This window comes from Octopus bimaculoides, chromosome 19 (assembly GCF_046866305.1).
Source record: "Octopus bimaculoides isolate indiv1 chromosome 19, ASM4686630v1, whole genome shotgun sequence".
In the NCBI taxonomy this organism is placed as follows: Eukaryota; Metazoa; Mollusca; class Cephalopoda; order Octopoda; family Octopodidae; genus Octopus; species Octopus bimaculoides.
Window position 1 is genome coordinate 2,395,775 of NC_142946.1, and position 26,452 is coordinate 2,422,226.

The 26,452-nt window shown below is 37.9% G+C and overlaps 1 protein-coding gene across 2 annotated transcripts in view; it reads right to left on the minus strand.

Annotated features, from left to right (window-relative positions):
- The window catches only part of LOC106880381 (thioredoxin 1), a 32,844-nt gene that overhangs the window by 2,852 nt on the left and 3,540 nt on the right, over positions 1-26,452 (minus strand). The window contains exons 1-3 of one of the 2 annotated variants that reach the window (XM_014930284.3): positions 7,417-7,608; positions 1,872-1,976; positions 314-373 (exon numbers count right to left, since the gene is read on the minus strand). In XM_014930284.3, coding sequence (XP_014785770.1) covers positions 314-373; positions 1,872-1,976; positions 7,417-7,437 — 186 coding nt within the window. In that variant the 5' untranslated portion in view covers positions 7,438-7,608. Of the gene's footprint in view, positions 1-313; positions 374-1,871; positions 1,977-7,416; positions 7,609-26,452 lie in introns of those variants that run through there. The other variant, XM_089366488.1, reaches the window with a different exon arrangement.

Genomic DNA, 26,452 nt, shown 5'->3' on the forward strand with positions numbered 1-26,452 from the left:
AAGCAAGCCTGCATAACACGACTTCCCTGGGTCTCATCACTAACTTGTTTGTATTTTAATCAAAAACTACGTCCAAGGTCTATCATTATAACATGAATATCATCAAAGCACTTCAGTAGTCAAATAGTTCCATCACATAAAACACATCTAGCTGTATTTCAAACACCAATTTTATACACTGATTAATAGAAGTAATAAAAGTCTGATATCAAAAGGATTATTTCTCAACTGAAAAACCCCCTAGAACCTTATCCAAACAATTGTAAATTAATAAAGTTTGAAGAATTGATAATGAAAAGAAAAAAGAAATTACAGGTGCTTCGTCAACATCCACTTTGCAAAACAGGACTGTATCATGGTCTTTTTCCATTGCCTGTGTAAAAAAAAGATTAAAAAGAAAAAAAAAGGATTCTATATTTTATTTCATAGAAAAACTGATCATCATCATCATTCCCTTGTGTCCAAGCACTCATAAAACCAATTATTCCGTTTCCACGACATACAAGTGACCAAAATTACAACATTCTCCCTGGAAATGCAATGCCAGTCAGTTGCAGGATTACTTATTTACAGTTGAATGGACAAAGTTACCTTCTCAAGTCATACTGACTCATAACGGCCAGATTCCTAGTTTCATGGAGCAATGTGAAATGAAGTTTTTTTTTTGCTCAACGATCTGGAAATCGAAACCACAATTTTGTGATCATGAGTACAACACATAAACCAGTAGGTTTGCTCAACCAGCGTTGGTGTGTTTATGATCCTGTAACTTAGCAGTTTGGCAAAAGACACTGACAGAATAAACATCAGGTTTAAAAACAAAGTACTGGGATTGATATATTCTTCAGGGCAGTGCTCCAGTATGGCCACAGTCTAATGACTAAAATAAGTAAAAGAATAAAAAAAAGTCAATGTTAACAAAGGCTTTATTGTGCTTTGCCCATTTTTATTCATAATACATGTCAAAATTACAGTACAAAAGTTCATATTGAAAATCACTGGGTACCTTATAGGCTGAGACCATGGTTCCCAAATTAGAAAACTGGTCCATGATGCAAAGATCGAAAGACCAAAGTTCTAATTAATATCATAGAATCCCAAACCAATTTGGAGTGTGGCCATGTCCAATGAATAAGAATGCTGGACACTGTGCACTCAGGACCAGAGACATTAATACAAAACATAGAGACATCTCTGACACACAACCAAGACTTCCTGTGTGTTGAGTTGTTAAACAACAGCAGTTTTAACAGAAGCTAAGTCAAAGCTTTTGTTATCTAAATGACCTAATGCATAGGTTTTCAAACTGGGTGCTACCACCCCCTGGTGGGTGTTGAGATGGTCCAGGTGGTTTCAGCCGGGTTGGTATTGAAAGGGTTACTGATCTGTGGCTATTGAAAATGGAAGCTCTGTAAAAGCTGGAAAGAAGAGCAGTGCCCTTGTGAGCTGACAGAGAATGGCTGAGCCTTAAAGATATTGACTACAAAGAACTGTGATGGTATGGACATCATAATCATTGAAATTCTTCCCCTGGTCATGTTCTTCCTGAAGTTGCCAACTTGAAACAGCTGAAGAAAGGCCATTAACAGCATTGGTCTCATTCATCTTGGAGCAGCTGAAAAAACTATGGGCACAACAAAGGGTCTTTAACCCCGTCGGCATTCAAACCAGTCATATCCAGCCCCTCAAACATACACTGCAAATATCATTTAAAAAATAAACAATCACATCATTGAAATCTTCAAGCTATGAGATAAGACATGATTAAGTCAAAACAATGGGAATAAAGAAGAAGCATTACATCTGACAGAAGAATCTGGATGCTGAAGGGTTAATGAGGACACAAAAATTCTAATGAAAAACGAACATACCAAAAGTTTGGGAGCAATCATCTTGCAAGGCCCACACCACTGTGCAAAGAAATCAATTATTATAAGCTTGTCCTTGTTTTCTGCCAAAAGTTCATTAAATTGTTCCTACAATCAGACAAAAAAAACAACAAAAAAACATTTAATTTATAAGAGATGGCAAGGCGGTGTAGTCAAATTTGCTTTCCAATCACATGATCTCAGGTTCAATCTCACTGCATGGCACATTAGGCTGGTATCTTCTATAATCCCTGGTTAATCAATGCTTGACAACTGATGTTGAAGAGACTGACAGAACAAGTACTAAGCTTATAAAGAAAAAGTCCGGGGGGGGGGGGTCGATTTGTTCGACTAAAGGCAGTGCTCCAGCATGGCTGCAGTCAAATGACTGAAACAAGTAAAATATATATGTGTGTGTGGATGGCATGGGCGGGATGGTTTAACTGGAAACTAGTAAGTGCGCGCGGGGGGGGGGGGAGGCTGCACCAGGTTCTGATCTGATTTGGCAAGGTTTTTTTATGGCTGGATGTCCTTCCTAATGCTACATATCCCCCCATCATTTAATGTCTGACCTGAATCAGATTGTTCAACTGGATCCATTGATTTACATTGTTTCAAGCATTTACAAGCTGTTACTTATGCAGTTTATGACCCCACCACATGCAATAAGAGATAATACCCCATCCAGTTATTCACCATGCTAGAAATAGCAGCCAAATTTCCCTAAAATCATACTACTGTCTTAAACAAGTGAAGGAAACCTTAGATGCATTGCAGATACATCATTATTATTTAACATCCGTTTTCCACGCTGGCATAAGAAAGACTCTTTTAAAAAAAAGCCTAAAAAACAGCATTGATATAACAGGATAGGCTTATTGAATGGAGTCAATCCAAGACTAAACAATGACATACAAATGTGTGTGTGTGTGTAACAATGTTAATTAGTCTCCATTGTGACAATGTAACACAAATACAAAAGCAATCCAGAATGCGTTTAAAACGTAACAAATGTTGAAATGTTGAAGACAATAAAAACTTATTTAACTTATATTTTATATACACAACGGTGTATTCACACAACTATATGATGATTCTTAAAATAACCCAAAATGTCAGTGTTTAAGTGTGTGTGTGTGTGTGTGAATTTGAGGAGTTTTTTTTCTCTCTAATAGTTTCAGCTGGGAAGGGACTGTGGCCACGGACAAATTGTATGAGAACGTGTGTGGTGAGGGAGAGAGGCCATACGTGGGTGTATGTGGGCGCGAGCAAGTATAAGAACGTCAATGGACGGTTGTATATACTCAGCGTCTAGAGCTAGTTTTATGACGACTGGTCCAACCCACTTATCGTCTTTCATTGTTTCCAGGACACAGTGAAAGTGAAAGTGAAATTACATGACATGCCACAAGTGGAGTGTCTCTATAAATTATAAGAAACGAAAGCGAAACAGTACGACATCGGCTACACACACACACACACATATATATATATATATATAATCATAGCAACGTAGTCGTCGTTGAAACTGGATCCACCAAAATATTTTAATGGCAAAACTAGAAGAGAAAGAGTCGACGATTAACGCCAAATGTACAAGAAACAATTACGTATATGAAAAATTATGGACTTCATCACGTTTGACTTCGTTCTGGAAAACGTATCTGTTCGCAGTGACAAATCCCAGATCTTTTACTGTTATACAATCTCAAAAGTTGACAGTACACCCAGTTTTGCCCTGGGGTGGACTGTAGACCAGCGAGTGTCAACCTTTTTAGAACCACAAACCGGGGTGGGGGTAGGGGGAATCGTGCGCATAATACATCAACTATTGCATATATAATGCAAAGAAAAAAAGAACATACTACAGACTGCGATCGTCAATAATATAGAAATCAATTTTAAAAAATTATTTTTTTCTGTGCAGCCTGGTACCGAATGACCTATGGTCTGGTGGTCGGCGACCCATGCTGCAGACGCGATAGTTGAGAACAGCCCAACCTCGGGGCGAAACTGAATGGACTGTCAAGTTTGAGATTTTAGACACACACACAAGCCCACATTCCCCAGCTTAGACTTCTGTATCAGATGTCTCGACTATGTTAAATATTTGCCTTTAATATATTTTACAATTTCAAGGCGGCGGAGTGGCAGAATGCTTAAGCACACCGTCTTTACGTTCTGAGTTCAAATTTCACCGAGGTCGACTGTGTTTTTTTCATCCTTTCGGGCTCAATAAAATGAGTACCAGTTGAGCACTGCAGTCGAAGTAATCGACTTAGCCTCTCTCCTCAAATTTCTGGCCCTATGCCAAAATTTGAAACCTATATATTTCATAACTTTTACATAACGATCTGTGTGTGTGTGTGTGTGTGTTACACAAGAGCTATTCACATACGTCATTAAAAAAAAAACTGAAAGCCCTGTATCCTGACAACTTGGTCGTTCGATGCCGCCCTCTCTTGAACTAAAAACATTTCTGGAATTCGAGTCTGACTTGGCAAATGACAGCAGGTGCAGCAATTGTCCCAAATATAATAGACTGCTTGAAGAGCCAGTATTAAATTGTAAGGCGATGCCGTTGCTAGTCGAAACCAAGATCCAAGCAGGTTCTTCGTTTCATTATTTTGCGCATCCCAACGTCTCACATGAATTACATCTCCACTTCCCTTTAACATGCCTACGACGTTAGTATGTAGCTGTTTTCACTTGTTTAATCCATCAGATCGGTTCCAAACGCGACCATTCCGTTTTTTTTTTCCCGCAGACAACATTAACTAGTGTCCTTTCTGTTTTTAATATTTGTTTATGACAATAGGGTATGATTTGAGAGATCTGCTACCATTTGTAGCAGAAATCCGGGGTTGCTTAATCGAATGTCAAGTCGGATCGACTAGACGTACGACTAAAAGGTACTCTAGCCATGACCATCCCGTCTTTATTCGTCTGACAAGTATATGCTAATGTTATCTTGACTACACAATATTGGTTTCAAATTTTGGCACAAAGCCAATAATTTCTGTAGAGGGGGGGGGGGGCTAGTCTATTACATCAACCCCGGTATTTAACTGGTACAGTAGTCGACCTCGGCGGAATTTGAATGCAAGACGTAAAGACAGGACAAAATATCGCTAAGCATTTAGCCCAAGGTGCTAGCGGTTATGCTAGCTGGCGGCCGCCTTGAGATCACCCATAATTGATATTAACATGTGAAAATAACTTCTGTTTTTTTTTTTATCTTTTAAGACCGTTAAGTGAAACAATGTTGAGCAATCGCATGGAGGTACCATCATGTAGCTACTTCACTGCGCGCGCGCGCAACAGAAGGTCGGCCCTTCACTTCAACATCACCAATAAAAAACTTCATGGTGAAAAAGAAAATTGGCTCGTATATTGTCAGAGACTGTCAAAATACAATGAATTAATAAGAGCCAATCTAATAACATACATGTTGATTTGTCTTTTACTCCAGCAGTACCCCAATCGGTTAAATTAAAATAGTTAATAGCGAACAACTGCAACGTATAATGCATACCATCACCTCCTAACCGCATAATAAAATGAATTCCCATCTCCACCTCATGACGATTAATGGCAGTTTTGCGTGATGGAATCAATAGAATATAATACTCGTATACGGTCAGACATACAGCACAAGCTAATGGCTATTCAGACCAATGATCAAAAGCGCTCCATCTACGAACAACCCATCTTATTACCCAGGAAAATTGAAGTGAGGATCACATTATTCAATGTGTCTATTTAAGACGGCAAGTGTGATTTAGTTGCTATTTCTAGCAAACTGCGTGACCCACATAAAAGCTTTATCAACTGTTGACGGTGGCGGTTTTAACGAAGATATTTCTTCAATACCCATACAATAAACAGTAGCGATGACTTGTCGATTAATTAGACAAGTTTAATTAGACTGAATAGACGTTTGATCAAGGGCATTCCAGCCACGACCGTCCAGTCTCCTTTCATAAGCGGTGTACCTTCGACAACGTAACCATTGTGACGTGCTTAGCTTTTATCAAGAACCATATTACGTCCTTCGTCTTATAAAATAGTGCAATGTGATCCAACATAAATTTGACATCTACTTCTAACACACCGTTAGCAAAGGTCGTTGAAAATGCCTTCAGCATAATCACACAACAAAGCAAATAAACACCCAATGTTCTCCAAATCAGGTGGAAGACTTCGGCTCCAGAGTGCAAAGTCATGGTCGGAAGTACAGACAGGCATAACTATAGATGTAGACCCCGGCCCCCGACTTTGTTGCTTCATAACTTCCAGAAAAATGAATACTGTTGACGGTGGGGGTGTTTAAACGAAGATATTTCTTCAACACCCATACAATAAACAGGAGCGATGACTTGTCGATTAAGTTGAATATGGATTAAAAGAAGATAACTACAAATATTCATGTAGTTATGACTATATACATGAATATATAAGCTATCTTTCGTTTTCATTATCAATTGTCAACTATCTTCGTTAATTTCCGCGACCGATATAGATTACCATTGCTTATGAAATTAACATTAGGAGGGATTTCTTGTATAGTCACACATAGGCCGGGAATTTTATTAAAAATACACAATCTATGACATGGACCCTACGAACTTAACTGGTACGTATTTTATCGACCCTGGAATGATAGAAAGGGAAAACTGATCTTGAATGAATTTGAATTCTAAACGTAAAGAACCGTAACGAGAAATTTCTACAACCAAGTGCTTAGGACTGTTGGGGGGGACAAGAGAAAATATGGAATAACTGTTGGGTTCAGAATAAAATAAATATGAAAAAGAAACAGGGCTGGGATCACCTGAATCGGTACCAGTGCTGGTTTGGTGATTATTTTATCGACTCCCAGTAATGTTTGGCCAAGATGAACCTGAAATATTGGCATTATTTTGGACAGACACAATATTTGCTACAATGATCACTTACATCAGACAAAATAATAATAGTTAAAGAAAAACTTGAATTGCTGTAGAATATACAAACGGATGACAAGGGTTAAATAGTGTTCAGAATAATTAATTAAATAAAAGATATTAGTCAATAAATTCCAGAATAGCGTTCATTTATGGTTTTGTATTTCGAATCCTTGGAAACAACAATGGTATGGAATAGCTGATTATTATAGAAGGGTATCAAATAATTAAATAGCATAATTAAAAAGTATTCTTGAATTTATTAAGCCATCATCATGCATACACACACACACACATATGTAGTACAAAGACACGCATATATATACATAGGCGATAGCACGTATGTAATATACATTTGTTGAAAGCGGTCAGGTTTAAGGTACAAATGTGGAATTGTACTGTTTAATATTAATTGGATATTCAAAAATCGTTAATCGATTAAGTTACTAGTAATATATTCGCGTCTAGTTACAGATGCGTTTAAACGTTTTCCTGTATCTCTTTTTTTTTTTTTTGTAGTTTGAACTTGAGTTCTATTAAGAAAGAAAGAAAAAAAAACAGGAAAATATTTGGGTAAAAAGAGATGGAACAATTTTACTTACTAAAGAGGTGATTGTGAGCATGATGAGAAGTTTCTAATCAACCGAGGTGAGAGCGATTTCAAAAATTTAAAGAAATAAGTGAGACTGATGCAAAGAACAACACCGCATGGAATTATATATTTACCCGCTAAAGGGGGGGAGGAAGAGAGAGAGAAAGAGAGTACGGGAGAAAATAGAGAGGGATGACTAGAGCGAGAGAGGTGAGGAAAGAGGGAAACAGACTGATCGACCGTGTGTATGAAAGAGAGGGGGCAGTAATTTAGTAGTGAAAGAATAAGAGATTAAAGTGAGTGAAAATGTAGTGATGGCGGGAGAAATAAAAGAGACGGAGAGAGAGGGGAGGGACAAAGAGAATAATACACACACACGCGTAAAGAGAGTGCGAGAGATAGTTTATAAGTAAGTAATGGAGGAAGGTTAATGAACGAGATAAGGAGAGGTAAATAGAGAAAGAGTAACTGAGAGAGGAGGAGTAAGTAACAGAAGAGAGAAATGTAGTGATGGCGGGAGAGTTAAGAACGAAGGGAGGAAATAGTCGGATGATATCCGTTGTTGAGAAGAAAAGATTGACTCTGGGGACGAGGAGTGAAATACCCAGGGAGGTCTGCTGTATGAAAATGTAACAGTAAAGTAGTCGCTAAGCGTAGTTGCGTTAATCCTGGAAATTAATTAATTAAAATTTCACCATCAGTGACGAGAATAATAACCATTCGCTTAATTAAATAGCGGTCAAGAATTTTTAAAAAGCAAAGCAAGGGGGTAAACCCTCTGAAAATGAGTGTGTGTGTGCTTGTGCGTGTTGAATGTAGTCGGTTATGGGTTTTTTTTTAATGTTATATATAATATTTAGCAGCTCGTTAACAATCCTGTTTTTTTTTGGGGGGGGGGCCTATTTCACCATTAAGTTTTCATGCAGGAGACTACGATACTAGAAATGTATTCGAATTACTTCAATCATTCAATATTCAATCAGATCAAACGAGTTTCGGATTCTTTTCAATATTCAATTTTAAATTAATTAAAATTTCCGTGTCGTTTCCCCATCTCTTATCTATTTATTTATCATATTTTTTCTGTTAGTTACTAGAGTGCGGCCATGCTGGAGTATCGCCTTATTTATATATCTATTTAAGTGGAACTTATTCATTTTAGAAATCATTGTTCGCATCAGCATGGCTTATCTTTCACTTGTTTCGGTTATTGGACTGCGGCCTTGCTGGGGCACCATCATGAAGAGTTTAGTCGAACAAATCAGCTCCAAATAATTCTGAGTTTTTTTTTTATAAAAAGTCTGATATTTATTCTATCGATATCTTTTGCCAAACCGCTAAGATATGGAAACGTAAACAAACCAACACCGGTCGTCAACAAACGCAATCACACATACACAAAGTTCCCGTCTATTCGGACGGGGCTGTAGAAGACGCTCTTCCACGATGACACGCAAATTCATTAAAATTCCCTTCACTTACTGTTCCACATATACTAATTATTTTGACTAAATTCGAAAAAAAAAAAAAATAGGCAACTCCTATCGAACCAGTTATAAATAGCAGCCAAATCTCAAACTGCACTTAACCATCTTATTTAAGAGAATAATAATTACTACAGGGTGATTCAAAAGTCGCCATACATAGGAACAATTTATTCTTTTTATAAGAACAGTTTTTTGTTTTTTTTTAACAATCTCTATATGGTTACCATTGATTGAATCCACATTGCAATACATTGACCCCATGCATTGTGAACTCGTAATAACTCATCTGGTTTATACGTGTGCAAATGAGATGGTGATGCGTTCCTTCAAATGGTTTATGTCTTATTTTTCCGCGATACACCATGCCTTTCAAATGCCCCCCAAAGACAGAAATCAAGAGGGGTCAGATCAGGGGAGACTTTTGAATCACCCTGTATTATATAAAATAGACTTGAACTTATTAAAAGTTGGAGTGGTAAAGGACAAAATTCTTTTGCTCATGAATCTACATGTTCCAGGACAGACCGGAAGGGAGTAAGAAAAAATAAAGACCGTATCAGCGATAGGGAGCCGGTATCTCGTCGTTCGACTTGCTAGAAACAATAGCCAACTCTTCCTCAAACAGCACCCTACCGTTTAAAAAGATTACGGTTTTAACTATTTGGTACAAGACTCGCAATTTTAGGGGATGGGGTGTGTCGATTACATTGATCTCGGTGCTCAACTGGTACTTAATTTTATCAATTCCGAAAGTATGAAAGGCAAAATTGACCCCAGGGGAATTTCAACCCAGAACGTAAAGAGCCGGAACGATTTCAAAAAACGTAAACCGACAATTAGTCGTATTTGAGCCCAAAGCTGTCAATAATTTTACAGCTGGTTCGTTAATTTCTTTTATTTATTTGTTTGTTTTCATGACGTGTCGAAGGCGGGTTGGAAAAATGAAACAGACAATAGTGCTCGCGCACACATGCACACCCACTGACTTGAATAGTGAAACATACTCGCACAATCTATGTAATGTTCAGTTTCATTTCAAGATTTCTATTCGAGGCTCATTCATTAGAATTTCCATATCGGCAACAGGGTATTTTTGTTGTATGTATGTATATGTGCAGATTTGTACGTTTTGCTTTATGTATGTATTCTCATGCATACAGTTGCATATCTAGACATGCTCATATATACTTAAATGATAAACTTCTGGAAAGTTTCACAGATTTTTACAGTTCCAGTGAGGGATTGGATCTGCAGTCTTTGAATTAGCTTTCGCCTGTGTGTATGTATGTATGTATGTATGTATGTATGTATGTGTATACATACATACATACGTAGATGGTAAGTGAACATGCATGTGCGCGCGGCCTTGTTGGGCTTTATGCATTTGTATTCGCTCACACGCATAAACACACACTTGAATGCACAATGGATGAATGGATGTATGTATGTATTCATGTATGTACATACATATGAAAGATGTGTGCGTGTATGTATGAGTGAATACAAATACATAAAGCTGAACATGCTCGCACATACACACACACACACGCGCACACACATACACTCATTATCTTTCATATACATATACATACATGAACACATACATAAATTCATTGTGCAAGTGCGTGTTTGTGTGTGGATAGATACATAAAGCCCATCATGCTTGCGCGCGCACACACACACACACGTTCACCCATTATCTTTCATACATACATACGCACGCACACACACACACACATACATACAAACATACATACATACATATATACATACGCACGCACACACATACATACATACATACATACATACATACATACATACAACATACATACATACACACACACTTACATACATACATACATACACACACATACATACATACATGCATACATTGTGCAAGTTTGTTTCGCAATGGTGAAGGGTGGTGTGATGTGGTGTGGCATGGTAGTAGGTGGTGTGGTGGTATGTGTTGCCATATTTCAGTGTTTACTAAATGATAATGAGCAATATGTGTTTTATTCAATTAATTTCTTTAAATACAGATTTGCCCAAAGTAATTAATGATAAAACTGAACATTTACCACCCATTGATTTTTGATGGAGTTCTCACTAGTATGTATATATATATATGTGTATATATACAATATGATTTATAATATAGTTGGCGCTCTATCGGTTATAATGATGCGTTGATCTAATCAATGACACAACCTGGTTATGAAATTAATGTGCAAGTGACTGAGCTCTCCATAAACACGTGTACCCTTTACATAGTTCTCAGGAAGATTCAGTGTGACACAGAATGTGACAAGGCTGGTCCTTTAAATTACAGGTGCAACTCATTTTTGCCAGCTGAGTGGACTGGAGCAAAGTGAAATAAAGTGTCTTGCTCAAGGAATCGAACTCACAATATTGTAATTGTGAGCCGGATACCCGAACCACTTAATTACATGCCTTATATATATATCATCATCATCATCGTTTAATGTCCGCTTTCCATGCTAGCATAGGTTGGTCAATTTGACTGAGGACTGGCGAACCAGATGGCTGCACCAGGCTCCAATCTGATCTGGCAGAGTTTCTACAGCTGGATACACACACACACACATATATATATATTGGACAGCATTCATCACACCACTCTCACCACCTCCATCTACTACAAACACACAGACTCACACTCATACCTCAACTTCTCCTCCCACCCTAAACACACTAAGCTCTCCATCCCCTATTCCCAATTCCTCCGTCTACCCAGGCTCTGCCGTGATGACCATGGCTTTGAGACTCAGTCTCAACTCATGGCTCGCCACTCCATCCCATGTGGATATCTCCCCAAGACACCTGATGAAGGCCGGAGGGTATATCAGCCGAAACATTGTGTTAACAACAAACAAGATGAAGACAAATATCCGTCAAATGTAAATAATATAAACCAAAACTGGTTGTCAAATGGTGGCGGTGAGACTAACACAAAGTCAAACACACATACACACACATATATGTATGTATATGGCAGATTTCTTTAGTGTCCATCATACCTGATTCCCTCCTCCTATTTGTATTATTGAATTTTACTTTGCTACTTTCATGCAAGTTTCTCCTTCACCACTCCATTCATCTCCATGTTCCTGCAGTGTGTACAACATTGCTCTCTTAGTATTGTGGAGATCAGGAAAGTACTGACTCTTCCTATTTGCATAACCACCTCAGTTGGTTCTTTTGTGGAGTTTCGTTTCTTATTTCTTGTTGCATTAGTGTTTGTTCTGTTGTGTAATGTAGGTTGCGTTATGGTACTTTAATCATGGACAGGATATGAAGCTTAAGTTGGTTATTTTAGATTCTGATGTGTTTATTGTTGAGCAAGTGCATTGTGTGTAAAGGTTATTCCATTTAAACAATTCTATTGAATCATGAGCTGTTCAATAGAAATGAATCATGTTTTGTGCAAAATGTAGGCTGTTCATAGCAGAGATACTTTTGGGACAGTGTGTAATATTGTGAGCCTTGGTATGGCATTTTTTTCAGATTATTATTATTATTATAAAAGATATCATTGTTATTAATCAATAGTCTTATTTTGATCATGTGCTTTCAACACACAACCAAACGCAGCTCTGTGTGCCTTGGGTATGTGCTGTGGTCTGTTGTGGTGCTCTTAGTTTCATTCTATTGAAAGTGTTTTACATAGGATGTGTGTGGTGCCTAGTTGTGCTATTTTCTGTCTGTTATATACATTTGTAAGTGTTTTGGTTATGTATTTGTCTGAATACTTTTTTTTTATCATACCTAATGTGCCTACTATAATAGGAATTGTTTCTGTTTTAGGCTCCAGATTCAAGTTAATATTATTATTATTATTATCATCATCATCATCATCATCATTGAGTGTGAGAGCAGTGCATGCCAAACATTGATGGGTCATATTTGTGTGAACATCAGGATCGTAGGACATCGTTGGGCATTTCCATCTCCTTCCCAGCTCTGAGATTCCGATTGATATGGCTTGTGCTTTTGTCTATTTTGCTATCACACTGGGTTCTTCTGTTTCAACTAGTTTTATTATTATTATTACAGTTGTTGTTGTTGTTGTTGTTGCTATTGTTAGGACAATGTGTAACAGAGTCAGTAGAATGACATGAAGTATGTTTAGTGGTTTTGAGATATATCACATTGTGTTCTGTGCTTAAATCCTGGCTGCCTTGTGACGTTCATAAAACAAGCACGAGTCAAGTACCATTCTTTCATCAGCAACAAGCTGCACCATTGTTGCCATGCTGTTAGAAGTCATTGTTATTATTAAGTGGATTTTGGCAGAATTCAACTTTGACTTTCATCCAGTTAGGGTTCATGAAATAAGTACGAGTCAAGTACTGTTATTTTCTTCAGCAAAAACTTACAGCATTGTGTTGTTAGAAGTCATTGCAATTATTCGGTTGAAGAAAAAGTTTGTGTGCTGAACTTGTGCCAAATGGTTGCACCTTCAATGCTGAACTTTACTGTCGCAACTTGGTCAAGTCTATGATGCGCTGATTGAAAAGGACCCAAGACTTGTTTGTCGAAAACATGCTTTGTTTCAACAAGACAATGCAAAGCTGCATACCGCCAGAAAGACCAGCAACAAGATTGAAGAATTGGATGGTGTGGAAGCTCTGCCTATAATCCAGACATTGCTCCATCTGACTATGGTCTCTTCCGATCAGTGCAGTACTTTATGAAAGGTCGCTGATTTGAGTCATTCAATGAAGTTGAAGAAGCCTGTCAAGAATTTTTTGATACAAAGCCAAAGGATTTGACCAAATCCAAAAGCTTGCAGATCGTTGGCAGAAGGTTGTGGAAAATGACAGTCTTTATTTTGAAGAAAAGTTGTTATCCTTTTTGAATAAATTCTTGCCTAAAAGACCATTATTCTAACATGGTACATGAACCTTTTCTTCAATTTAGTATTATACTGAGTTTGGCAGAACTCAACTTTGCCTTGGCATCGATGTAATTGACTGATACCCTCCCCCAAAATCTCAGGACTTGTGCCTGACCTGTGTGAATAAGCTTACTCTGAACATACGCTTGTAAACTAGAGGGGTCAAGAAGGAGAGAGGTGCCTGCTGGAGGTGCTTTTAAATGGTGGCGTGACCAGGATGTGTGGGTTTCCTTGGTTGGTCCATGGTGGAACTACCTTCTTTTGGAGAATCTTATTATTAAACATTTGTTGTTAATTGTTATTGTTTTATGGTAAACATGAATTTTCGTGCTAAGCCCCACTTGGCCCTTGTTTTGTATTGCTCCTTTTTGTTATGTGTTCATCCCTTGTGGTCAATAAAGAAAAAAATTATTATTATCAATATTAGTTACTGGATACTCTAAACCCTTCTTCTACTCACTCTAGCTTAACCACTCACCTGTAACAGAAATAATACTCACATTAACTTGACCACACAAGCATAATGCCAAACTGACCAAAACCTCCTTGTAATATGAGCAATACCTATGCATCCTTCCCTACGTCTTCAAACTACGCCTGTCATAAATGGCATTCATTCTCACTTGACCACATGCTGACCAATCACCTGTAGCTTAATGTGGTGCTTACCTGCTGTCCAGTGGTCTTGTTGCTTTGACAACACTGCTAATGGTTTTATTCCTTGTTCTAATATATTTGCTTTATAAAGTGCAGAACAAAAGATGATATGTATACATGTGCATTGAGTATGTGTTGTGTGTGTATGTGTGAGTCTGTGTGCATGTGTGTGTGTGTGTGTGCGTGTGTGTGTGTGTGTGTGTGTCTAAATTTGTTTGTAGGGTTTGATGTGTGGAATCCGTATATAAACATACATGCAACCATTAATTATCTATCTACCTCTGCATGTGTGTGTGTTAGTGTGTCTCTGTGTGTGTATGTGTGTGCATGTGTTTGTGTGTGTGTATCAGTGTCTGTGTTTGTGTCTATGCCTCTGTGTGTGTGTGTGTGTATTGACATTGCATGAGATATGTAAATAAACATCACCATTGCACAAGAGGTATCCATCATTTTCAATCTTCTAGAAGAACATGCCTGACCAAGAGAAACATTATCTTGCTTTGAAAGAGGAAGGACATCCAATGACAAGAAAATCTGCCTCAATGAATTCTGTCTGTGCATGCAAGCATGGGAAATTGATTGTTAAAAGAAAGAAAATTATGCGTCCATACATACATACATACATACATGATAGCTGAAAACTCATGTTTGAGTATTGCTACTGTCTGATCGAAAGCCCCACACATACGAGGGCTACGACCAACCAGTTTTGTGATAGGTTTTAAGTAATGCCTGTGTGTGAGCATTTTTTGTAGTGGGGAAAGGATTAGCACAAATCCAGTCCCATTCTTTGAACATGGACAACATAAACTTGAAAAGAAGAACTAGTCTACATCATCAAATATTGTCAGTGCCACAGGTTTTCTCTCAGAGTTTCCGCTCTTCTAGAGAGATGTTGTGACATTTATATATATATATATATATATATATATATATATAGCACAGAATTTTGTCAGTGAACAGGTCATGATTTCAAAGCAATGAAAATATTTTGACAAATTAAATTTAAATGTTGGAGTGAATCTAACAGTTTTTGTGTTTTTAAATGGCTTATAAACACCTTCCATGCTGCAATTGTGTGTGTGTGTGTATATATATATATATATATACACACACACATATATACAAATATATACATGTGTGTGTATAGATGCCCTTTACTTTCATCATTAGGTGATAGGGTGATCTGTATGCCAGCTCTCGAATGGTATTTGTACAAGCAGACAGACAGACCATTACTACAACTAAAAAGAACAACAACTGGACTCCACCTATATCAGCTGAAAAATGTATGTGTAATATTGTCAGCTTTAGGGATGGTCGAGATATATATATATAGTTAGAAGGAAAAAGAAATAAGATACATACTAAATAACTTAATGATATTACATCAGGCTGGAGATGGGAATAATGACATCCCTTTGCAAATACTGATAGGGCACAGATAGCCAGCTGGAGGGGATGTCTTCCTGGGGCTACAAGTTACAGTAGCATCGACCCTTAAGGGTTAGCCACATTTAGGTGGCAAATACACTTCACGATGTCGTGCTGCTACTGTTTATATCATGCTCAGAGATTTATTATTGCTTAATTATAATTGTTTTCCTCATAATACAATATGCATAATTTTCCTCAAAATTTTAAGCAGTAAAGGTGGTGCTCCAGCATGACCAGTCAAATGATTGAAACAAGGAAAAGAATAAAAGAATGTTTATTAGATTGATAACTAATTGTCGTGATGTAAAATTTCTGTTTATTTTTTTATTCTTTCGTTATCTTCTGACATCATCAAAGGTTAAATACTAAACTGGCTTCTCTTAAGATATATTTCTTTTTAATGTTCTTTTTGTATGTGTTCGTCTATCAGAGATAGTTTCTTAGTTCACTTTGAATTTAACCCATTTTGGTTTGCCTTGATAACATTGTATTAGCATATGTTTTCGGATATACAGGGTGTCCCAGAATTAACTGCCTATTTCAATGAAATTGGGCAAATTTTCAAAAGAAAACTGATAGAATTTCATGTTTATTACTTAATTAGGATACCAAAACAAATAGATTTATAAATCTTTTTTTTCTTTTACTTGTGGCCATGCTGGAGCACTGCCTTTAGTCGAACAAATTGACCCAGGACTTATTCTTTGTAAGTCTAGTACTTATTCTATCAGTCTCTTTTGCTGAAGCACTAAGTGACGGGGACATAAACACACCAACATCAGTTGTCAAGCGATGCTCGCGGGGACAAACACAGACACACAAATATACACATATATGTGTATACATATATGACGGGCTTCTTTCAGTTTCCATCTCCCAAATCCACTCACAAGGCTTTGGTCAGCCCAAGGCTATAGCAGAAGACACTTGCCCAAGGTGCCACACAGTGGAACTGAACCCAGAACCATGTGGCTGGGAAGCAAGCTTCTTACCACACAGCCACACTCTACCTGTTTCCCTACAAATTTCAAATCTATCCTTAGCAGTGTGAAACACATTCTGAAGCATTTCAGGTGTTATCTCCTGCACTGCTAACTGAATGCGCTCTTTAAGTTCAGCAAAACTATTGTTCCATCCTGGAGATGAAGGTAGACAAAATGACCGTTGCCAAATTGAAAGAAAAAAAAAGAAAAAGCTGTCTTGGACAGATAAGTAGGATCGAAAAAGAATGAAATTAAAATTATAAAAAAAATTATAAAATTATTTTAAAAATTTCCAAGTTATACACTTTTAACACATATTAAACATGAGTCATCTATACTATTTAAACAGCCTTATAGGTGCAAATTCAGTGGTCACTCCCTGACCGGCCATAACCAAGCACCCATTTAGCATTACTGCCCAAAGGTATTTTCAAGTGTGCCTCTTTTCGGATTTATTTATGAACTAATGACTGATTATATATAGATACCGTATATATACATGCATATACATATGTGTGTATATACATACACACATACATATATATATATATATATATATATGTGTCAACTTTAGAGTTGACATATATGATAATGATGATGATGATGATATATTTGGAGTGGGGGAAGGTATGTGGTGGGGATGTCCAACCAAGTAGATTAGGAGAGAGAAACTCAAGGTAGAATTGCTATTTCCTTTTTCTCTCTCTTCTTTTGTCTCTTCCTGTTCCCCCTCTCTCTCACTTTCACCTTCTCTCCATCCCTCCCCCCTCCTTCTCTCTCTGAACAGGATATTAACTGACTAACATAGTTTCTTTTAGAGTAAATTATTAGGGTTAAGTAAGGTGTGTGGACAGGTAGATTGGCAGGTAATATAAGGGAGACAGATGGATATGTAAGTAGGTGTTGTTGACTTGAGGAGATTGGTTGGTATTTGACATAAGTTGCTACTGTGTAAACTCTGTTGACGTTTGATAATTGTTTGTTGAATGACATTAAAAAAATGACAAATGATTGGACAGGCATGTAGATATATATACACCTTGCTTAATACATTTTGCTAATCATGTTGGGACACTCCCTTCAAATATGCTATGAAAAAAAAAAAGCTAGAAAGAATGGTAGAAAAAGAGGAAAGAGGGAAAAAATGAGATACACTAAAGAAGAGATAGATAAAGAAAAAAAAAGAACGGATGGACATATAGATAGATAGATAGATAGATAGATACATGCATGCATGCATACATACACACTTATACACAGATAGATAGATTGATATATATATATATATATATGTATGTATGTATATGCTTGTGTGGAGGCACAATGGCCCAGTGGTTAGAGCATCAGACTCGCAGTTGTAGGATTGTGGTTTCAATTCCCAGAGCAGGCATTGTGAATGTTTATTGAGCAGAAGCACCTAGAGCTCCACAAGGCTCTCACTTTCTCATCTTCACTCTGTCTATATCTCCTCCTCTCTCTCTCTCTCACTCTCTTAAGCGTTGCTCATGTGAAATTCTAACGCCTGTCCTTCTCTTTCATTTCCCCCCCTGCTTCAACGATGCTGTTACACTTGTTCTAATGCAGAAGTGGTCTATCTTTCTAGGACTTCTGCTCAATCATCTTTCTCGCATTGCGTTCTTCTTTGCCACCCCCCCACCTCTCTCGTTTTCTCTCTTTCACACCCTCTTGATCATAGTAATATTCTGCAATCTGTGTTCATCTTGAACTCACAATCAATTTGCAGTTATCATTTGTATTACAATTAATTTGTAGATGAAATATGAGGATGGATTATGCAAAAACTACCATTAAACAGTCAGATGAGAGATAACGAAGCCATCAGTCTGTTTGTGGATTAATTTATATAAATTGCCCACAGCATCCACTGATATTTCAGCATGAAAATGTCATTATTAGAATAAGGAACATGAAACAAATGACAAGGCCACACACACACACAGTGCTTATTTTCCGATAGAAAACCAGAAAAGTCCTCAATATATACGTGTATATATAAAGTGGTAAATTGGCAGAACTGTTAGCACATCATCAAAAATGGTTAGTGGCATTCCATCTGTTCTTATGTTCTGAGTTCAAATTCTGCCAAAGTTGACTTAGCCTTTCATCATTTCGGGATTGAGGAAATAAGTACCAGTTGAACACTGGGGGTCAATCTTGCCAGTCCTCAGTCAAATCGTCCAACCCATGCTAGCATGGAAAGCGGACGTTAAACGATGATGATGATGATGATGTCTGTATCATCATCACCACCATTATCATCGTCATGTGTTGTGTTCTTGAGCAAAACACTTCATTTCACATAACTCCAGTGCACTCAGCTGTCAATGAGTAGCCCTTCAATGGACTGGCATCCCATCCAGGAGGAATATAATCATCATGATTACTTACTTATACACCATGTAACCAGCCCTATAAGTCCTAGGACTTGAGACAGTAGTGTCCAGGAGTTGACCCTACCAACTTACTATCTGAGTCTTCTGTCATGCCACTGGTTTGACCAAGACTTTGTTGAGTCAAATTTTATTGAGAGAAACAAAGATGGGGAAAAATTACATAAAAACACACAAAACAATGCAACCATTACTTGTAATTAATTGCAAATGGTTTATCCTGATAAGCTTTGCTGGTACACAAGATGGGATGGACATTTAATAAGGATAAAAGAATTACTTGATATCAGTAGAGACATCAAACAAAAATCATCAATCAATATTCAAAGCCTTACAAATTGCAGCTCAATCAATCACCTAGAGAATATGTCACAAGTAAATCCTCTAAAGTTAGGGTATGTATTTAATTAATGATGCTTAATCAAACTGTAATACAAAAAAATTATCGTTATTACACAAAATATGATTTTTTTCTTTATCCTATCTATTATATGAATAAGAATCCTTTTAGTAAAGCCCCACCTTCCATTATACACAAACTAAACTGTAGGGAAATGCAATATATCACACACTGAAGCATGAAAAGGTGTGTGGGGGGGGGGAAATGGATCAATATGTGAATGTTTAGACAAAGTTCAATAATTAGCTCACATCACTAATAATCTTTAGCATTTCAAACACAATGCTCTTGTAGGGAGACAAAAACAAAATAATAAAAGATAACAAATCACAAAGCTTGGCAATGAGTTCTAGGTGTTCTGTTTGAATAACATGATTTCATGCGAGAAATTATAATATCTGGAGGTTATTGCAGAATTATTGATAGTTATAGGCAAAGGTAGGGTGATGCAATTAAGAAACTTGTTTCTTAATTGCAGGTGTATTGTTTTGGGCTCAGTCCCATGGTATGACTCCTTGAGCAAATATCTTCACCTATAGCCAGAAACTGTGTGGAAGCCCATAATACATACATACATACATACATACATACATACATACATACATACAGTGCCCATAATACATACATACATACATACATACACACACACACATACATACATACATACATACATGCATGCATATATACATACATATACATACATACATACATACATACATACATATAAGGCATAGGTAGAAACTCCATAAGATGTACCCAGTGTAAGCTATGGACACATAAGAGGTGTAGCAATATCAAAGGAAGGCTAACTGGGAAGATAGTTTTTGTGTGTGACAAATGCTCATCATCATTGTCATCATCATCATCATCATTGTCATCGCTGTCGTCTTTGTCATCATCATCCTTATCATCCTCACCATCATCCTCCTCATCGTTGTTGTTGTCATTGTTGCCGTCATCTTTATCATCGTTGTCATCATCATCATTGTTCATGGCATAAGTTGGATGGTTTGACAGGATCTGACACGTCAAAGGACTGCATGAAGCTCCATTGTCCACTTTGGCAGAGTCCATTACGGCCAGACAGTTGGCCTTCCTAATGCCAACCACTTTACAAAGGGTGCTTTTTTTTTCATTGCACCAACACCATTGGGGTCACCAAGTAATTCACAAGACAAGACTTCCCAACTGAGTGATGACATAGTACTGAGGGGTGGTGGTCGGGCGGGGGGGGCCTTAATGCCAAGTGTTGAGAGATTAAAGTAAGATAGAGGGACTGGAAGATGTGTCTTGCTGAAGAGGAGATACATGGCCACCCCAGCTGGAAAGGGAAAGATATGATGTTGATGAGGTGACAGGGTCTTGTGTTAAAGATGAAGACTGAGGTGAACACAGGTGGTTTCATGTTCAACTGTGAATGATTTTTTTCATATGGAGATGGGGAGGGAGAGGAAAGGAATGAAAGTGAATCATGGAGGTGCAGGAAGAGGAGGTGATAAGTGACAGTATAAAAAAATGGCAGGGTGAAGAGATACCATGTGTAGATAAGAAGTAAAATTATAGGATAGGTAAGAAAAAAAAAGGGTGCTACTAGTTGAGTCCTGGAGTTATTTATTGAACTGTTTCCTCGCCACACCTGTAATAATTTCGTCTTCTTTTGTTACATTTCTTTAATTACAAATATATTCATGTCAAATCCTGAAGCATAAAAATCCTGCTTGACACAAGTGTCAGCATAGAGGAGTGTGTGTGTGTGTGTGTGTGTGTTACAAGGAAATGCACCAAAAATTAATTCACCAATTTAATCCTGTATCCTTATGTAACATCATTGGTTCATTTTGCATCTTTTTTTTTTTTTTTTCAAATTTCAAGAAAAGGATTTCCTCATAATCCTCTTTGACAAACATTGTTGGTATAGTTACTCACTGCTCCAGCCACTACCACTGACTCCATTCCTGATCTTATCTTGATTCTTTTATTATCACTTATTCTTTTCTTTCATTTTTTCCTTTCTTCTTCTCTTTCTTTCTCAGTCGTTCTCTCTTTTCATTGTTTCTTTTTTTCTCAGCTTTTCCATTACTCTTTCCGGTCCTTCATTTCTTTCTTTCTTCCTTCCACCATTTCTTTCTGCCTTTTCTCTTTCTTTGTTACATTTTATTTTGTATTTTTCCTTCTTTTCTTTTCCCCTTCTTCTTTTCTTTCATTATCTTTCTCTCTCATTCCAAAGTCATTGCTTCTAATGAATAATAGGGGCCTAAGAACAGATCCCTGGTAAACACCTACCTCTACTACTTCTATAATACACTAGCCTATGGGGAAATTTAAAAAATAACAGCCAAATCACCCTCACCCTCAGATCACAACATGCTGTCTTAAGAAAAGGGAAGGGCATCCAGCTGTAGAAACTCTGCCAAATTAGATTGGGGCTTGGTGTTGCCATCCGGGTTTCACCAGTCCTCAGTCAAATCGTCCAACCCATGCTAGCATGGAAGGCGGACGTTAAACGATGATGATGATGATGATGATACTCAATGTATCCCAGATACCCTTAGTTATAAATACCCTTTGTTTATAGATAGTACCCCTAAAAGGCTATTCATCTACGTTAGGGATTTTTTAATCTGAGCTTAACATAACAAACAAGCATGTTGACGAAAGAGGTCACGAACTTTGATAACATTGTTGGAATAGAAATGCCTCCCCCTCTCTCTCACGTATCCTTAATGAAGTTCTCAGAGAAATTTAGTGTGACAGAAAAGGTAACAAGACTGGCCCTTTGAATTACAGGGACTACTCATTTTTATTAGCTGACTGGAAATAAAGTGTCTTACTCAAAAACACAATGCGCCGGTGGGAATCGAACTCATGACCTGATGATTATGAGCCAGATACCCTAACCACTATGCCATGTGCCTTCACACACACTCACACACTCATGTACAAATGCCGAAATACACACATACAGAGAGAGCTGGTAAGAGAAGGGAGGAGATATCATACATGTATACAAACATAATTAGATGCTCTCACACATATTAAATGAAAGGGACAGGGTGATAATGAGAGAAACATCAAAATGTCTGATGTCAGATATGTCAGTGCTGAATCAGTGGCGCCAAAACAGCCATGCCGAAATGTTTTATACACACTTCAGGAAAATAGCATTTGAGACATACTGAAAGTAGGAAGTTTTCTAAAGTTCTGCCATAAGAGGAACAAAGGCAAGGGGTGTTTCAGATTGCAAGACAGTAGGTCAGCAAGAATCAAGTCATTTAGGGAAATGTGTGTTTGGAATGACAGAAATGCAGCAACCTTCATCAACACCAAGAGGAAAGAGGCTTGGAAATGTTACTATGAGATTTTGGTGAATATGAAGAACGTATGAGAGAAGGAGGAACTATTCCAAGTGAACTGAACAGAGGAATGAGCAACTGCACTTAACTGCTGTCTGGTGAAGTGCATGATTAATGATACGAAGGCAGGAAAAGCCGCTGGTCCATGAAGTATAGTCACTGAAATGCTGAAAATATTTGGTAAAGTAGGCATAGCTGTAGTCACTCACACAATCAGTCTGTAGAATAGGAATACATTATACTCAGTGACTGACATAGCAGTTATCACCATCTTCTGCTACAACACCAAAGGAGATACCGAGAACAGTATTTCTCAAATTTTTTAACAATCCACTTTTTTCTTTTACTAACACACCCCTTGCTATGATCCAATGGCTCCTCCCCATTTCTAATACACATTTCTATCCTACTAGCCCCTTGGCCCCAGTACCCACATAAAATTTCCCATCAACCTGTCTGCTACCTCTAAGGAGTAGTTCTTCCCACTTTGAAAGTCACTACTCGAGAAGGAAGCAACAACAGATGTGTCAAAGAGAGGGACAAATTTATGAAATTAGCAGGAGTTACAACAGAACTGATTAGGAAAAAGAAAAAGCTTAATGAGATTCAATTTGGGTTTGGTTCATGATGGGGTACCACTGATACCTTTCTTCTGGGCATGAGATGTTTTGGTACAGAGTTTTGGCGCCACCTATTTGGCATTGTTCATTCAACACTGGCTTATTTGACATCAGACATTTTGTCCCTCTCACCTTTTGGTACCATGAAAATTTTGTTTTTATTCTTCGTGCTAACTAACTTGAGGTCACATCAATTAAACTACTCAATTAATAAATATCATTTAGCTTTCTGATTCACTTGATGTATTTATGATAGCTGATGAAATATTGATGAAACATGGAACAGAAACATTTTCTCACTTTGGATTTCTGTACTTCTTTGACAAAGTACAAGGGTGAGTCAAAATGTAATGCCATTTTGTTTAGGACAGGTAGAATTACCAACACAGGAACATGTATCGTACATCAAAATGAAGCTGGTCCTCTGTGGATCACATCCCTACTTCTCAACATAGTCACTGTTTCTCTCAGTAGCCAACTATTGCATAATGTCCAAATAAAGAGATGCAAATATGCACACTGATGCACAGACACATGCATGCGTGCACATAAATCAGGCTTGTTTGGCACATAAAAAGCACCCACTGCACTCTCAGAGTGGTTGGCATTAGGAAGGGCATCCAGCTGTAGAAACCTTGCCAGATCAGATTGGAGCCTGGTGCAGCCTACTGGCTTGCCAGTCCCCAGTCAAACTGTCCAACCCATGCCAGCATGGAAAGCAACAGTTAAACGATGATGATGATGAAATTCACTCTAATTCACTTTCAAGAATTTGGTCAGCTCAGAGCTAAACTAGAAGACACTGTCACTAAGCGTCACATATTGAAATCGAATTTATCTTAGATTCAGGTCTATACAAGCTCTGTAAGTAAATCTGTGCAGTAATAGACAATGAAGAAGAAGAAGCTTGTCAGGTGGACTACATCTCTAATTCCAAATGCCCAGCCTTGTCACATGGCTGAGAATTACATCAATAGTACAAGGTGCCTTGTACGATAATATGAGTAAATAGTTCCATTGGTTGAACAACTAGGACACACACTAGAGTTAATGAGGTGAAGCTCATCCTGCATGCACACAAGCATCGTTGATTCTGTTATTTTATTCTCATTCTTAAATTAGTGACATTGGATAATAATAGAATTAATGGTACCTTTGTAAATTAATTATATATATATATATATATGTATATATATATATACGTGTATGAATGTATATATATATATATATATACGTGTATGAATGTATATATTTGTATACATATATGTATGTATGTACTCACAGCTCTTTATAGATAAACACATGAACATATATTCAAGTACATGAAACTGTATCCACTCATGCATGTCTAACACATCAAAGGCAGGTTAACTAGCAAGTTAGTTTTTGTTTGTGGCAGATGTTCAGGTGCAATAAAGACTTTAAACAAACAGGAAACAACTTCTATCTCATTCCAGGGTGAAAAACTAGAGGTAGTCGATAGCTTCCGCTATCTGGGCGACCAAGTTAGTAGTGGGGGTGGGTGCGCTGAAAGTGTAGCTGCTAGAATAAGAATAGCCTGGGCAAAGTTTAGAGAGCTCTTACCCCTGCTGGCGACAAAGGGACTCTCACTCAGAGTAAAAGGCAGACTGTATGACGCATGCGTACGAACAACCATGCTACATGGCAGTGAAACATGGGCTGTAACTGCTGAGAACATACGTAAGCTCGCAAGGAATGAAGCCAGTATGCTCCGTTGGATGTGTAATGTCAATGTGAATACCCGTCAGAGTGTAAGTATCTTGAGAGAAAAGCTGAACATTAGAAGCATCAGTTGTGGCGTGCAAGAGAGACGATTGCGCTGGTATGGACATGTGGTGAGAATGGAGGAGGATAGCTGCGTGAAAAAGTGCCACACCCTAACAGTTGAGGGAACCCGTGGAAGAGGTAGGCCCAGGAAGACCTGGGCTGAGGTGGTGAGGCAAGACCTTCGTACATTGGGCCTCACCGAGGCGATGACTACGGACCGAGACCTTTGGAAATGGGCTGTGTGTGAGAAGACCCGGCAAGCCAAGTAAGATCGTTGCCAGTGCCCCTGGACTGGTTCTTGTGCGGGTGGCACATGAGATGCACCATTTTGAGCGTGGCCGTTGCCAGTACCGCCTGACTGGCTCCTGTAGGATTTTCGAGCGAGATCGTTGCCAGTGCCCCTGGACTGGCTTGTGCGGGTGGCACATAAAAGACACCATTTCGAGCGTGGCCGTTTTCGTGCGGGTGACACGTAAAAGCACCCACTACACTCTCTGAGTGGTTGGCGTTAGGAAGGGCATCCAGCTGTAGAAACTCTGCCAAATCAGACTGGAGCCTGGTGTTGCCATCCGGTTTCACCAGTCCTCAGTCAAATCGTCCAACCCATGCTAGCATGGAAAGCGGACGTTAAACGATGATGATGATGATGATGATGATATATATATATATAGATAGATAGATAGATAGATAGATAGATAGATAGATAGATATATGCATATATGTGTGTGTGTGTATGTGTTTGCGTGTGTACATCTGTGTATCTGAATGATTAACATCCACTCCTCAAAGTTTAATAATTAATTATACTTGATTACCTGCAAACAAGTTGGTTCATGACCAAGTGAGTGCATAAATTATAAGAGAAGTAGAAAACGATCGATCAAATTTGTCCATAAAACTTGTCCTTAAATGTATTTAGTTTCGTTGGGGTTTTTTTAATTTTCTTTTATGATTTTTTTTTTTTTTTTTTGGTACATTCGTGATATTTT